Source organism: Oryctolagus cuniculus, chromosome 3, assembly GCF_964237555.1.
Source record: "Oryctolagus cuniculus chromosome 3, mOryCun1.1, whole genome shotgun sequence".
In the NCBI taxonomy this organism is placed as follows: Eukaryota; Metazoa; Chordata; class Mammalia; order Lagomorpha; family Leporidae; genus Oryctolagus; species Oryctolagus cuniculus.
Window position 1 is genome coordinate 66,389,424 of NC_091434.1, and position 15,213 is coordinate 66,404,636.

The 15,213-nt window shown below is 49.6% G+C and overlaps 1 protein-coding gene across 11 annotated transcripts in view; it reads left to right on the top strand.

Annotated features, from left to right (window-relative positions):
- Positions 1 to 932, top strand: part of CHN1 (chimerin 1) — a 259,736-nt gene extending 258,804 nt beyond the window's left edge. For all 11 annotated transcript variants that reach the window (XM_051848493.2, XM_051848491.2, XM_008258770.4 and 8 more), the window contains one exon: positions 130 to 932. In XM_051848493.2, coding sequence (XP_051704453.2) covers positions 130 to 301 — 172 coding nt within the window. In that variant the 3' untranslated portion in view covers positions 302 to 932. The remainder of the gene's footprint in view (positions 1 to 129) is intronic.
- Positions 933 to 15,213: the final 14,281 nt, after the last annotated feature.

Sequence of the window (15,213 nt, forward strand, 5' to 3'; positions counted from 1 at the left end):
GCAATGGCGGAGCAGAGAGGCGCTGCTCCGTGGGAAGCTGGCGCACCTGGGTTCCGTCTCGGTCTCGGGCACAGCGAGGACCCCCGTGGCTGACAGGAAGCCATGTGATGCTTTACTTGTATTTTTCAGAGTCACCCTGCACGAAAAGGAGAATCTCATGAATGCAGAGAACCTTGGAATCGTTTTTGGCCCAACCCTCATGAGGTCTCCCGAGCTGGACGCAATGGCCGCCTTGAATGATATCCGGTATCAGAGACTGGTGGTGGAGCTGCTGATCAAAAATGAAGACATTTTATTTTAAGCTTTTAATTTGAGGGGAAAAGAGATGCTTTACAGATGAAGGAATGTTTTACAGTAACTTAATTGGCTCCTGTAGCTGAATTGCTTCTTGGTTAGAGGTTGGGGCATATAACCAGATGGAAATGAAGGAACTTTCTGTTGTTTTCGTAGCACTGCTCAGCTGTCCTTGTAAAACAGTGAACACGCGCTTTCCAGTTCTAGTAAGCCTGGGTGTTTATCATGTCCAGAGAAACTCCAGCTATTGCATGATTAGCCCCCTGTCTGGCAGCGAAACCCCATGCCCAGGAAACAGCAAACCTGCACCTGCACGGCCTCTTCATCCCGGGTAGCCTGTGGTCGTAACCCCGCATGTTTCACACAGTAAGCCTATCGTGACTGCGTCGGGGTCTGTGTCCTGGGTGTGTGATGCTTGTACAAACATGCACACACGAGTGGAGAGAACAGCACCTCTGCCTGTTGCATTCCCGTAGACCATGGCACATGGCCTTTTCACAAAGGTTCATTTCTGGCTTCTCATAGTTCTCCTCTACATAGTACTAACTTAGTACTTTCTTTCTGGCAAAAGCAAAATGTGTTTCAGACTTGTTATCTTTAATAAGTTATCCCTACCAATAAAAGATGTACAACACAGAGCATTTTCTGTTAAATTATTACTGGTTTTCAGTTCTAATTTTGTATTTTTATCTGGCACATGTTTATTAATTTATTAAATTTGGCTTTTAGAAATCAAATATATTGATAGCTTATTTTTTTCCCCAGAACTGAAATGATTTGGGAAAAAAAATTTGGTCATTTAATATTAAGTGCTTCTTCTCACCTCTTGTTTATTGTTAAAAGTTTTGAGGCAGGCTTTTGGCCTGATAAGACTCCGGTTAGGATATCCATGTCCCCTATGGGAGTACCCGAGTTCAATACCCAACTCCAGCTCCTGATTGTATCCTTCTGCCAGCATACACAGACGCTGGGGAAGCCACAGGCGATGGTCCAAGTAGTTGGGTTCCTGCCATCCACGTGAGAGACGTGGGTTGAGCTTCCAGCTCCCTACTTTGGTCCAGTCCAGAACAACCCAGTCCCAGCCTTTGCAGGCGTTTAGGGTAGGAGCTAGCCCAGAGCCCTCTCACACACACACACACACACACACACACACACACACAGTTTCTCTCTGCCTCTCAAATAAAAATTGTTTAAAGTTTTGTGATGAACACCTAAAATCATCAAGTGCTGAGAAATAGTATACTTGGTGGACTTAGTTTTCTTCTGTCACTCTGGCAGAAACCTCAAGTATTTTGACTTTTGGGGGCCATGTTGACAGGAGTTCCTAGAGGCACCACAAGAAGGTTAATTAGAGAGTGACTCTTCCTAACCATTTCATTTGCTGGAACGTGTGGTGTTGCTGGGAGCAAATCCAGACAGCAGCCTGGTCACTGGAGGAGTGTGGTCTGCAGCAGAGTGCCAGCAACCCAGGTCTGGGGCCTGGCGCCTGGAACTTCACCACCCACCACATAGGGTTTTGCAGTAGTGGCCCTCCAGGGTCTGTGTCCTTGTTTGTCAAACCAGCACCCTTCTAGAGCTAAAGTCCTGTCCCGCTTTTCAAAGTGAAACAGCATTAAAGACATTTTCAAGCCTTCAAGACTGTCTCAAACATAAGGAAACAAAAATAGAGTTGTTCCCTGGTTTCAGCCCAAGGCTATAGTAGGAAGTTGGTAGAACTCTCTGCTCCCATCAGTGTCCTGTGGAGAAAATGTGGTCATTCAAGAGCTACTCCTCCACCGCTCACGTCAGTCTCCTGTGAAGCGTGTCATTGCACCAGGCACCACTCAACTCGGAGATTCATCAAGTGCAGACTTGATTGAGAACATGGCAGTTTTCTTTAAAGTGGTGGCCACTAAAAGGCACCAAACACAAATGCTCTTGACCCATGAGATACATTCACCAGAGAGCTGATCTAATGAGTGTGCCCCTGGGTTGGGTAAGCCTGGCTGGGCTCCGTCTTCTACACAGTCCACTGCTAATGGAGAAATCCAGTTGTAAAGGATCACGCTGTGCCCAAGAATACTCTCAGCCCGGTCTGAGGGCTGGGGTAGAGCAGGCACTTGGAGCTGGGCTGCACCTGGAGGAGCGCCTCCCACAGAGGTAGTGATCTCCGGAGCATCACACTCCGCGTCACACGGAGACCCTGCTTTTGGGCATGGCTCCAGGTGAGGTTGTGGATGACCAGCCCCGGGAAGAGTGCCTGTGGTGGCGGTGTTAGAGAGCCAGCCCTGTGGTTTGTGTCCTCAGGACGTGCAGACAAATCACAGCCAACTCAGCTGTGAACATCCTTGCGTGGTTGGTGACACTTCCTTCAAATGAAGGAATAATTCCCAGCCACTTGAGGTAGTTTCCTCAAGAAAGAGCCAGAATCCTTCCCATACCTTTCTTCAGCCAGTACGAGATTTCTTATGTCCTGGCCCTTTACGCTCAGGCAGAGGTTTCTATTCCCACCAGTAAGGAGGGGAGAGGAGGAACCGATAAACCACCCATTGCTGCCCCCAACAGGTGTGCTGCCCTCACCATCAAGGGTCCATGCCTTCTTGACTTTCTGTATAAAGGTTTAAAGCATTTACAGAGAAGGGGGCCTGCATACTGACAAGTGAGTAAAGCCGCCACCTGCGACACCAGCATCTCACGTGGGCACTGGTTCCTGTCCTGGCTGCTGCACTTCCCATCCAGCTCCCTGCTAATGCTCTTGGGAAGCACCAGGATGGTCCAGGTGCTTGGGCCCCTGCACCCACATGGGAGACCGGGAAGAAGCTCCTGGCTTTGGCCTGGCCATTGCAGCCATTTGGGGAGTCAACCAGCAATGGAAGATTCTCTTATTCTTCCTTTCAAATAAAATTTTTTTTTTAAATAGAGAATTCAAAGGTTTTCCCCTTTACCTTTTGGGTTTTTAATGCTCTTAGGCCAGCTGACCAAAGGAAGTACTTCTTCACTGAGCCAGACTTAAAATGTGCCTGTGAGCGGGAAAACAGGTATTTACCAAAATGTTTCTAGTTATTGAAGCTCAAGTTGACCTTTGAATAACTTCGGTTCAGGATTCTAGTCACTATTTTCCGTAACAAAATAGAGTTTATCACTCCAAAGCTGATTAATATGATTGGCACGTCTATTTATGAAGCAAAAAGTTTAAAACGCACATGGGGGGGGTACCCAAACCTCTTTCCAACTGCATTTTTTATTCATAAGTGAACTTCTCAGGGAATCTCTAGGTGTTTCTATAACTTGATGTGCCTGTAACATTCACGTCTGTTTCCTAACTACTAACAAAGGCATTCCCTTCCAGGAACAGAAGCAGTCATATGCTGTCCATGCCTACAGCTCACACTCGCACTGACACCTGGGTCGCTCTCACCAGCATTCACTGTGGCCAATAGGAGGCTCTGAGTACAGCAGTCAGGGGCCTGTCAGCCCAGTCCTTAGAGATCTGGTTCTCACGGTGGCATCTGCAAATGTAAGGGAGAAGACCTGCATCCCTTGACGTTTCCATGTTGCTCACTCCACATACATTTCCTGTGTGTTCCCTGTGTGCCAGGCACTGTGCTAGGATTGACTTACACCTCTAAGATTAGTTGCAGCTCTCAAGGAACTTGCTAATTTAGCCTCATTATTAGGCTTCTTCACATTGTGCATCTGGTCACCTGTGGGCCTCAGCACGAGTTGGCAACAGAAAGCTACAAGAAAGATGACAGCCTTCTCTTGGGAAATGAGAGCTCTCCAGTCTCTTGCAATTCCACTTGATACTTTAAAGATGATCTTAAATGTTTGACCAATAAGGGCCTTCCAGAAATAAAACGCCATCAGCCTGGACTATTCTTAAAACCAAAATCTTTTGATTTTCATTGTGTCAAGCTTAGAAGTGTTGGTTTCCCCTGATGTGTCTTCGGGTACAGCTTGTGCACAGTCCTAAGCTTGTCCAGGCAAAAACAGCAAGTCCTAGCATGAGTGGACACTTTCCCGAGTTTTTATTCTTACCAAAGAAATGTTTAGAATACAAATAATGTGTTCAAGGTTTTTAATTATATTGAAATTATGAGAAAGAGGACACAGGCATACAAAGGTTAAGTGCAGCCATCTTAGCATCAGTGTTTACTTCCCTGTAGTTCAGGGACAGAAGCTGTGACCAGCGCCAGGACAAAGCAGTGAACATAGCTGTCACGGGCAGGCTCCGTGCCCTCGCCCTCACTGGCCCACTTTGACCTCTCTGCCCCAATATTGGGCAAACTCCAGTATCTGTTGGCATCACCCAGAGAATTGATAGAGCAGTTTATGGCCCCACCTCATTTCCAGAATTTCTGAATTAGGAGATTTAGGGTAGGGATCAAGAATGTGTACATCTAACCAGCCCCCTGGTGATGCGGTCACTGCCGGTCCCTGGGTAACTCTTTCAGAGCACTGGTCCCGAGTGTCCTCCCATGGCTCTACATTAGAGCATTTGAGTCCCCTACCACAGAACAGTTAAATCGAACGTTCTATAGGAAAGACCTGGACAGATGGCTCCCCAGGAATTCAACTTTATTTCCTGTTGATAGTTAAAATGTACTCAGAGTACGGCAAGACAGAAGACAGAAATGATTGTCGTGAAGGTAGGAGTTTCTACTCAACAGACCCTAGAACCTAGAGGAACTGCACACAGGGCCAGATAGGGAAGGGCCAGGGTCAGTTTAGAGGCCGAAGGAAGGCAGAGGGTGGGCCACAGCCTTCGTTGGGGTTCAAGGGAATGATGAGCCAGGCGGGGAGGTACACTAAGAGCGTGTGACTGCTTTGAGCCATTGTGATGGTTTCTGGGCTGTAGGGGTGGTCCCTTGTCTGATGCCTACTCTGGGTGACTTACGGAAAAAGGGAATATTGGCTGCTAGTGGTTGGTTTGTATATTAAAAAGGCACACTCAAAGGGGGTCTTTTGCTATTTCTACGAAATAGGCAGCTCTGGGAGAGACAGTCTGCCCAGGATCAAGGCCCCAAGGGCCAGAATGTCGAGAACACAGAAATAAGATATCATCAATAGTTGGCTGTCCTCACTTCCTTTCTGGCCATCTCCCACTTTTACCACCTCGGTTTGACTCTGTCCTCAATACTTTCCTATTTCTTGTTCAAATTTTATACTAAATTGCATAGCTTAACCTAAATCAGATGTTAAGTCAGAAAAAGGAAATGGGAGTATCAAATTTTATAAAAATCACAAAGAGAATGGATCAGATGAACTGCTTAACAAGAAGACGGGCAGCTTCCCTGTGGACCACCAAGTCATTTTTATCCAACAGGCACTAAACTCAAAGACCTTGGTCCCCCAACAAGCAGCTGATGTCGGAGGTGTTGAATAACCTCAAGGATTCCGAAGTTCTCAGAATGCACTTGAGGGGCTAGTGCTTCAAGTATGAGAAATGTGAATTGTCCTGATCACCAGGACTTGGGGCTCAAAACAGTACCCCAGAGACTGGCACTTGGCCAGCCCCAGAGGCCCCAGTCAAGGTCCTTCTAACCTTACCTTGTTTCCACCACAAACACAAGGAGAGGCTCTCTGGAACACTCTCACCTGCCCCAAGACATGGACGAGGCACAGAACGCAATTGCCTTCCATCCCCGCGGGGCCTCACGCTCACGGGAAGCGAGACTGGAGTGACGCCTGCGTGGACACCGTCACAAGACGTTCTCGTCTCTGGCTCAGATTCCAGAGGGAATCATTCAAGTGTTCTCTATCTTCTGGATTCCAATAATCATTTACTATCTCTAAAATTGCGTACCGCATCCCCCACCCCCAACCCATTTCCTTCTTTCCCGTGAAGGGGCTGTGTAAGCACCAACAATCTGGTTGACGCGTTGAGTTTCACACGCATGTCCGACTCGGGGTTCCGCACACGTTAGGCACTCGTGGCAGCCTTTCTCCTGTGTATCATCACTTCATTTCAACGAACCTTCCGAGGGTGAGGGGAGAGCCTTACGAGGACAGCCCGACACAGCTACGAGGCCTAAGAACCGAGACCCCTCCTCAGTGTCACTTTGCCGTTTATTCCAGGAAACTTTGCCCGAGGAAGACAACACTGTGCACCAACACTGCACTCTGCCTCAGGAACTTCCTGGAGATGAACTTCCAAGGCAGCAAAGAGCCTGCCGACCGAATAGTTGCTTACCTATCACGCCTTCCCGCAAGGCCCTGCTACATTCCCTCATCTCAAGAGGATGCCTTGAAGACATTGCAACTAACTTGAACCCACCATCCGAGACTACAAAGCCCTCCTCGGACTTCACTTCCTGAGACACTGCTTACACGCTGTGGTTCTCTCCCTGTTACCACTCTAGTTCCAATTTAACTTAGTTTTGCTCTGTTAGCAGGCAGTCTGGGAACTCAGCAGGTATTTCAAGAGCAAAGGGCCCTGGAGTCAAAGCAGCTTGAGGAAGATGATGCATCAGCTCCACCTTATGAATAGGCATGTCGGCATCTTCGAGCTTCTTTAAAAGTAAATTTAAACAAGCTGGTAACTTGGGCATGGGAAGATTTTTTCCTGCAAACTTATGATCAAAGAAAAATTCTGACATGTTCTAAATTTAATTACAAGGGCTAGAGAATAGAAGGAGTAAGAGATAAGGGAAGTTGTTTTTTTAAGACTTGTTTATTTGAAAGGCAGAGTGACCAAGGAGAGGCCGAGAGATCTCCCATCTGCTGGTTCACTCTCCAAATGGCTACCACAGCAAGATCTGGGCCAGGTTAAAGCCAGAAGCTCCATCCGCATCTCCCACATAGGTAGAGGGGCCCAAGCACTTGAGCCATCATCCCCTGCCTTCCCAGGTGCACCAGCAGGCAGCTATATTGGAAGTGGAGGATCCGGGACTCAAACCACTGCTCCAATATGGGATGTTGGTGCCGCAAGCAGCGACTTAACCCATTTGCCACATGCTGGTCCCAAGATAAGTCAGTTAATGGCTGGAGGTGAAGCCAACAAAAAGTCTCACCCTTCTGAATGAAAAAGTGGACTTGAACCTCATCCTGTTGATGCAGGAACTGTCCAGACTCAGAACCCAACCTGCCCAGAGCTCCCCAGACTGTGCTCCTGTCCCTAGACTTTCCCTACCCGGAGTAATGTGGCCGCTCCTTACCCAAGCCAACAGATTCGTTGTAAGGAATTCCTTTCTTCCTCAAATTTTATTAAAATACTCCTAGCTCTAGGTCCAATGAACATTTTTCCAACTGCTATCTGGTCTTGCTGCTGGTATTTTCCAGAAACTTGCCCCAGGATCTGTTAGCCTGTCAAAAAAAAAAAAAAAAAAAGTTAGAGAGAAAGGTCTTCCTTTCATTGGTTCACCCCCCAAGTGGCTGCCACAGCCTGCACACTGCGCCTATCTGAAGCCAAGAACCAGGTGCCTCCTCCTGGTCTCCCATACGGGTGCAGGGCCCAAGCACTTGGGCCATCCTCCACTGCCCTCCCGGGCCACAGCAGAGAGCTGGACTGGAAGAGGAGCAACCTGGACAGAATCTGGCACCCCGACCGGGACTGGAACCCGGGGTGCCAGCGCTGCAGGTGGAGGATTAGCCTAGTGAGCCGCAGCGCTGGCCTGTTTCTTCCTTTCTAAGTATCTGTGAGGGCTCAATAAACCCTTTTATTTCAGATATCCCTCGGTCTCAAGAATTTTAGCTTAACCTTACTAACTTTTCTGGGACCATTTTTCACCTTAACAGGTTTGCAAACATTGATTTGAGTCAAGTCATTCATTGAGTCAAGTCATAATGACTTAGGAGAAATTAATGACCCTGACATCCTCCAGCCAATGGCGAGCGAGAAGGCACCAGGCTTCCCCACACTTCTGCTTCCCAAGGGCCTCTGTGCTGGGCCAGCACGCTGCCCCCAGGGGACAGTGACTTTCCTGGGCTCTCCAGTCTGTCTGCAGATGGCTGTTCACAGCAGCCCCAAGCCAGCCCCCCCCCCCCACACCACCCCCCCAACTTTGCCAGAGCAGGAAGAACCATGATGCCTTCTTGTCCCGGGTTCCCAAAGCCACTGGAGCACCTGCACAAGGCCCCACACAGGTTGCACTTAGAATGAGCACTTCATAAACACCCACTGGATAACCAGTCCTCCTCCTGACGGCAGGGCAGGAGGTGGGGGAATCTCCATCCAGCACCTCGGTAGCCGCTCAGCCAGGCAGCTGACTTCCCGTTGTTTGCATGCTGGAAAGTCCCTGGTCTCCTCCCAGGTCTGGGAGAAGAAAGTCATAGCTCAGAATTCTAGTATCCAACACCTCGTCTGTGAAGTGCATGGCCAAGCTAAGAGGACCGGCGTCACAAAGCCAAGATCACTCACACCACCAAAGAGCATCTTGCAAGTGTGTTCCTTGGCGTCTTCTCGCTAGGAATTAGTCACTGTGAATATTAACTGTAGTGACTAAAAGGAAACATCTGGGCACCGGCAATGTGTGAGGGGTTTAAGCTGCTGCTGGCGGTACCTGCATCCCAATCTGAGGGCCAGTCCGTGTTCCAGCTACTCTGCTCCCAATCCAGCTTCCTGCTCATGCTCCCGACAAGGCATCAGACTATGGCCTAGGTACTTGGGTCCCTGCCACCCATGGGGAGACCCAGATGGAGCTCCTGGCTTCAACCTGGCCCAGCCCTGTTTGTGGGCGGCCACCCGGGGCACGAATCAGAAGATGGAACATCTCTCGATCGCTCTCCCTCTGTTGCCCTAATCCCTCTGCTCCCACTCCCCCCTCAACACACACACAGTATCTTTCTCCATCACTCTGCCTTTCAAATAATCGATCTTGAGAAAATAAAAGGAAACATCTATGAAGACAGGCTGGAATGCTTACGCTCTAGCTGGGTGTAGCAAGAAAAAACAGAGCTGCCAAAGTGAAGCAGCTCATCACGCCACTTCGTGCAAGGGAGGGAGGGAGGGAGAAGCGATGGGCCATCCCCTGAAGCTGCTCAGATGAGGCCCCAGACCTAGGTCCCTGGTGCCACCGATTGTCTCCCCCTGTCCCCGCCACGCTAGCTCTCTACCCTGGCTGCTGCTTTCTCAGATCACAGAGCTGTCTGTTTACAGAGGCGGCCAGGGTGCTCACTCTGCAAAAATGCAGGCCATTGCAGGCCTACTGCACTGTATGTGGGCGATGGCAACGCTTTCTTCCTGCCTACACCCCATGGACCGCTGTTCTTTCTTCCGATTCCAACTTTATAATGGGGAGCAGAGGCTCTCACAAGCAATAAGTGCCCGCTGCTCCCCTCCTTGCCCTCCGGTTGGGTAACACGGAGCCTCCACATGGTCCAGGAGAGGACTGGCCCAGCCCAGCCTCAGCCAAGACACACAGAAACGGAGCCTGCTGTGAACTGCCTCCCCCTTGCCCTCAGACCTACTCAAATGCAAGCGAAAGCAAAGAACAAATCCCTGGGATGCATCAGCAACACGAGTAGTTCCTTTCTTCCACATACATTTTCTTTGTACCAAAAGCCTGGCCCAATCAAAGTGAATCCAAAGGCCAAAGTTAGTTCTCTGAGTGCCTAAGGCATTCTAGGATGTCATGGGAAAAGACCTCAGGCTTGGAATTCTAACACAAAGCTTGCTGATTATGAAAGGACATTGCAGAAGAGAACGCTGGCCAGAAGCTGGGTCACCTGCAACACCGAAATTCAGGGCGGAACTTTACACCCTCAACCTCTGCAAAGCTTTGCTTGTGGCTGGCAGGGAGGGTGACCACAGGGCTGATGGCTGGCCACTGCCACCAGAAGAGCCATCAGGAGGCCGAGCGGCAAAGGGCGGGTCATCCTACAGGCCCACCATTCCAAATGCTGTTGAAAATGGTCCTGAGGAAGTATTTGTTCTGAAAGATCAAAGGAGAGAGGACAGAAACTCTTCCAGGGGCTCCTGATGTCTGTCCAAGGCAAGGAAGCACCAAGGGCTTAATTAGCATGGGGAGGGTGGCGGGTGTGATTATCAAGGGGCTGGTTTCCTGGTGGGGCAGCACATCACAGGTGTGAACCCCACCCGTTCACCCTAGGACCCTGCACTCTTGAACAGGTCTCTTGCATAGCTCCCAGGTGATGATGGCTCAGCCGAGAGCTCCTGGCTCTGACGTTGCAAAGAGCTGGCCTTGCCACGGTTAGATGGGTCTCCAGGGATGTCCCCTAGAGACCACAGCAGAGCCTTCGAGCCTCCCCTGCTGCCGTGGGTGGTGTCATCTGGTCCCACATGTGGGCCAGGAGAGACTGGGAAGCGAGGCATTTTGCAAATGGGTGGGTGACCCACAGGGATGCGTGGTCATGGCAGGATCTGGTTGCCATGGGGACGAGAGGTTTTCTGCTTGAGGAGTAATTTTCCATTGTGTCCATACACACGTGGCAGATCAGTGGGCTTTGCAGATGGCCTCCAGGGGAGGTTTGTGAATTAAAGGAAACATTTTAAAAGTTGTTCCCAGGGTCTGGCTCTTTGGGGAGGGGTAGCTAGGTCAGCCTTTGCCGCGGGGTAGGGAGGGGAAAAGCAGGGAGGTCTCCCCAAGTCACTCAGGGCATCAGTGCAGTGCTGCTGGGTGCTGGATCAGGAGGAGAGAGAAGCATTAAGAATAAGCCAAAGACAGCATTTTCTCCTCCTCCTTCAGCAGGGAAATTTCCTACCTTTCCTGCTATTCAGCAAATGACTCCACCCCCCAGGCCTCTAGCTCAACATTTAGGAGCAGTATTTTGAGCCCTTATGGACTTTGGGGTGTGTGGTAAAATACACAAAGCATAACAATGACCATTTTAACCCCTTTCAAATGTACAATCTGGTGGCATGAAGTGCATTCACCACGGTGCAGCCATCACCTCCAACTTCAGAACTTCCCCATCATGACAGACAGAAACCGTACCCATTAAACCACGCTTTCCCATTCCTCTTTCCTCCTAACATCTGGTAACCACTACTCTGCCGTCTCTTGAATTTGCTTACTCCGCATACCTAATATAAATGGAATCATGTAATGTTGGTCCTTTTGTGTCTGGCTTACTTTGCTTAGCATAACATATTCAAAGTTCATTCATGTTGTAGTATGGATTGATACTTCATTCTTGGGGCCAGTGATTAAGATGCCACTTGGGGCCAGCGCCGCGGCTCACTAAGCTAATCCTCTGCCTGCGGCGCCGGCACACCTGGGTTCTAGTCCCGGCTGGGGCACCGGATTCTGTCCTGGTCGTTCCTCTCCCAGTCCAGCTCTCTGCTGTGGCCAGGGAGTGCAGTGGAGGATGGTCCAAGTGCTTGGGCCCTGCACCCCATGGGAGACCAGGAGAAGCACCTGGCTCCTGCCTTCGGATCAGCATGGTGCACCGGCCACAGCGGCCATTGAGGGGTGAACCAACGGAAAAGGAAGATCTTTCTCTCTCTCACTGTCCACTCTGCCTGTCGGAAAAAAAAAAGATGCCACTTGGGAAGCCTCTATCCCACGTCAGAGTGTCCGGGTGTGAGCCATGGTTCCACTCCTGCCCTCAGCTCCCTAATAATGCGCACCACGGGAGATAGCAGGCTATGGCTCAAGTGCATGGGCCCCGATACCTCCATGAGAGACCTGGACTGAGTTCTCAGTTTCCAGCTTTGGCCTGGCCATGTGGGCATTTGGGAATAAGGGGAGTAGACCAGTGGATGGGAGCTCTTTTTTAAAACAATTTTAAAATAAACTTTATTCTTTTTCCCCTCAAATTGACAGACAGGGCTCCCCAAATACCTATAACAGCCAGAACTGGACCAGGCTAAAGCTGGGAGCGAGGAACTCCACCCAGGTCTCCCGAGTGAGTGGCAGGAACCTAACCATTTGAGCCATCACCTGCTGCCTCCCAGGGTATACATTAGCAAGAGGTTGGAATCAGGAGCTAGAACAGAAAGAGAGGTAGACACACACTCCCCACCTCTTGCTTGAGTGAGGTCCTGTGTCACCTAGGGCCCTGCCCCCAGGAATACCATCACCAGAGACTGAACCAATATAGTCCATGCCCAATCTTAGACTGTGAACCTCCAGAACTGTTAGCCAAAATAAAAACTCTCTGCTTATCAGGTAGCCCGACTCAGGTATTTTTTCTAGTAGTAATGAAAACCTGAATACATCTTCTTAGTTTTCTTCTACTGACTGCTCAGGTGCACTGTACTTGGGAGCAGCACTCAGTGTACTGGTAATAAATTGATTGACTTAAGCAACAAGGTGGGAGGAGAGGGCAACCGTCCTGTCTTCCAAACCCTCCTGAGCCACCCTGAGTACCCAGCCATACATGGCTTCTACCACCCATTCACGAGGGCCTGCATCACAACCGCCTTCCCACCCCCCACCCTCCCCTCCTGCCTCCCACCAGTCCATGCTGGGGGCCCACAGCAGCTCGCCCACAGGCTGCCCTGTGCTCTTCTCCCCAGCACATTGTTGGCCCTGGCAGTCTCCACAGCCTGCCCGGTCCTCACTGTTCTTTGTGATGCTTTGTATTCTCGGGCAGCTCATGCCTTATCCCCTACCCCACACACACACACCTGCGGCATCTGGTGCTAGACTAAGCCCGCAGAACTCAGTAAACAAGAGCTGCTGATTCATGACCCTGGCCATAGCCAGACAAATGCTGCTTGAGCCCTCTGCAGTAACAAACGTATATACTTGCAAGAAGCCATTTCTAGAGATGGAGGCTGGGGGATCACTCAGCTCCATTTTGCTTTTGTTTCTTTCAATATTTTCATTGTGAAATACAACATATACTCAACATCCATGTAACTGAACAATGTAAAGCAGACATCCTTGTCACTGCCACCCAGAGCAAGGAGAACCTTGCCACACACCCCATGAGTCCCTGTCCACCTTACAAAACCCTGCCCACATCCCTTGGGGTAGCCCTATACCAAGTTGTCATGTTTATCCCTTTTTTTCATATTTTACTACTTTTATATCCAACCCTTAAAAATGTGGTTTAATCTTTGCTTGTTTTGGAAATTTACATGAATGAAATAATACTGTAAATATTATTTCTGGATTTGCTTCGTTCACTCAGCTTTAGGTTTGTGGTTATACCAAGCCATGGCAAGTTTCCATATTTAGGGCATATATCTGATACGTGCTGATGGACAGGGGGTGTTCCAAGTGTGGAGCTCTCAGGAAAAACTCCAACTCATCCCTAGACACAAGACGTGAGCCCAGGGCAGCACTACGAGGCCAGCTCTGCAGGCCTTCACCCCTACTAGGTAATGAGAGTGGACGGGGCTGTGTCATTCCCACTCCTGTCTCCGGCAAGAAGCTACCTGCTATGCCCCTGCTCTCCCACCCTAGAAAATGCCCTGGAACCCCACACACACAGGGAAGGTCGCCCACCCCTTCTACTGCCGCTAAAAATGTCTGACAGCCACATCATTAATCTTGACACCTCCTAATCCAGGGACCCCTGAGGAACCTTCCACAGCAGTCCCTGCCCCACTCTCTGGGGGTCCAGGCACATCAGAGAACATTGCTGTTATCCTGAAGCTGTGAACTGTAGAGCCCCAGCTGGCCACAGGCCTGGCCAGCAGGTCATAAAATGACCATCAAAGCTCAGGATGCCACTGTGATGTTAGATGGAGCCCAGGTGTCCCCTGCAAACTCCCTTTCTGCTCCCTGCTGAGCTGGGCCATCCCCTCCCAACCCCAGCTTGGCAGCCCCAGCCATGACCTGGGCTGGGATCGGAGTTACTGTAGCCTTGACATTGCCAGCTGGGAGCTCCGACTTCTGCCTGGTGACTAGACCTGCCTCAGGAACAGATCAGAGATGCTGTACAGACCACATCAGAATCAAGTGATCCAGCTCAAGTGTGGAAGTAAATAGAAAGTTCAGTCCATTCTCTTTGCTCAAAGACAAAAAAAATGCGCACTTTATTCCAAAGTTCGATTACTAGAGGTCAGTACAAAGAACACAAGTAAAATCTCTGAAAACCTCACCAATCCAGAAACAAGCATCACAAACCTTGGTCAATGTCATTCCAGTTCTCTCAGGGCCAAAATACAGAAGGACCGCAGATGGACAGATAGGCGGATGGATGGATAGAGGAGTAGAGAGTTATGGATATAACTTAGAAAAATTCTATACATTTTAGAATTAAATGGAAGGGAGGGGCTTTAAGATCCCTATATCCCATAACAGAGTGCCATGTCTCAGATCCTAGCTCTGCTCCCAACCCCAGTGTCCCATTAATGTGCACCCGGGGCAGCAGCAGGTGATGGCTCAAATAGGTAGGCCACCGCCACCCACATGGTAGACTGTCATTGAGTTCTGGGCTCCTGGAATTCAACCTGGCCCAGTCCTAGCTGTTGTAGGCATTTGGAGAGTGAACCAGCAGCTAGATCTGTCCCCCAGCCTTTCAAGTAAATAAAATAGAAAAAAACTAATAATTTTGTATTCCTCTATTTTTTGAGCGTTATTATATTTATTTGAAAGGCAGATTTACAGAGAGAAGAGACAGAGAAAGCAATCTACCACCCACCAACTCATTCCCCAGATGGCCTCAATTCCTTGGGCTGGGCCAGGCCAATACCAGGAACCTGGAACTCCATCTGGGTCTCCCACGTGGGTGGCAGGGGCCCAAGCACCTGGGCCATCTTCTCCTGCTTTCTCAGGCACATTGGCAGGGAGCTGGATCAGAAGTGGAGCAGTCAGAACTCAAACTGTTGCTCCTATGAGATGCCAGTGTTTCAGATGGTAACCTAACCCGCTGTGCCACAACACCAGCCCCATTGCTCTTTAAAAACTCACATTTGTTGGATTTTTCTCCTATCCAAGTATGACATTCCTAATGCAGAAAGAGATCACAGAACACAGAATTCATCCACTACCACTATCAGAAAATTAGTGCTAACATGTCTGCACACATGGGTATACACGTGATATGGCCTAAAATGTGCCCTGTCCAAGTTCACGTGTGTGT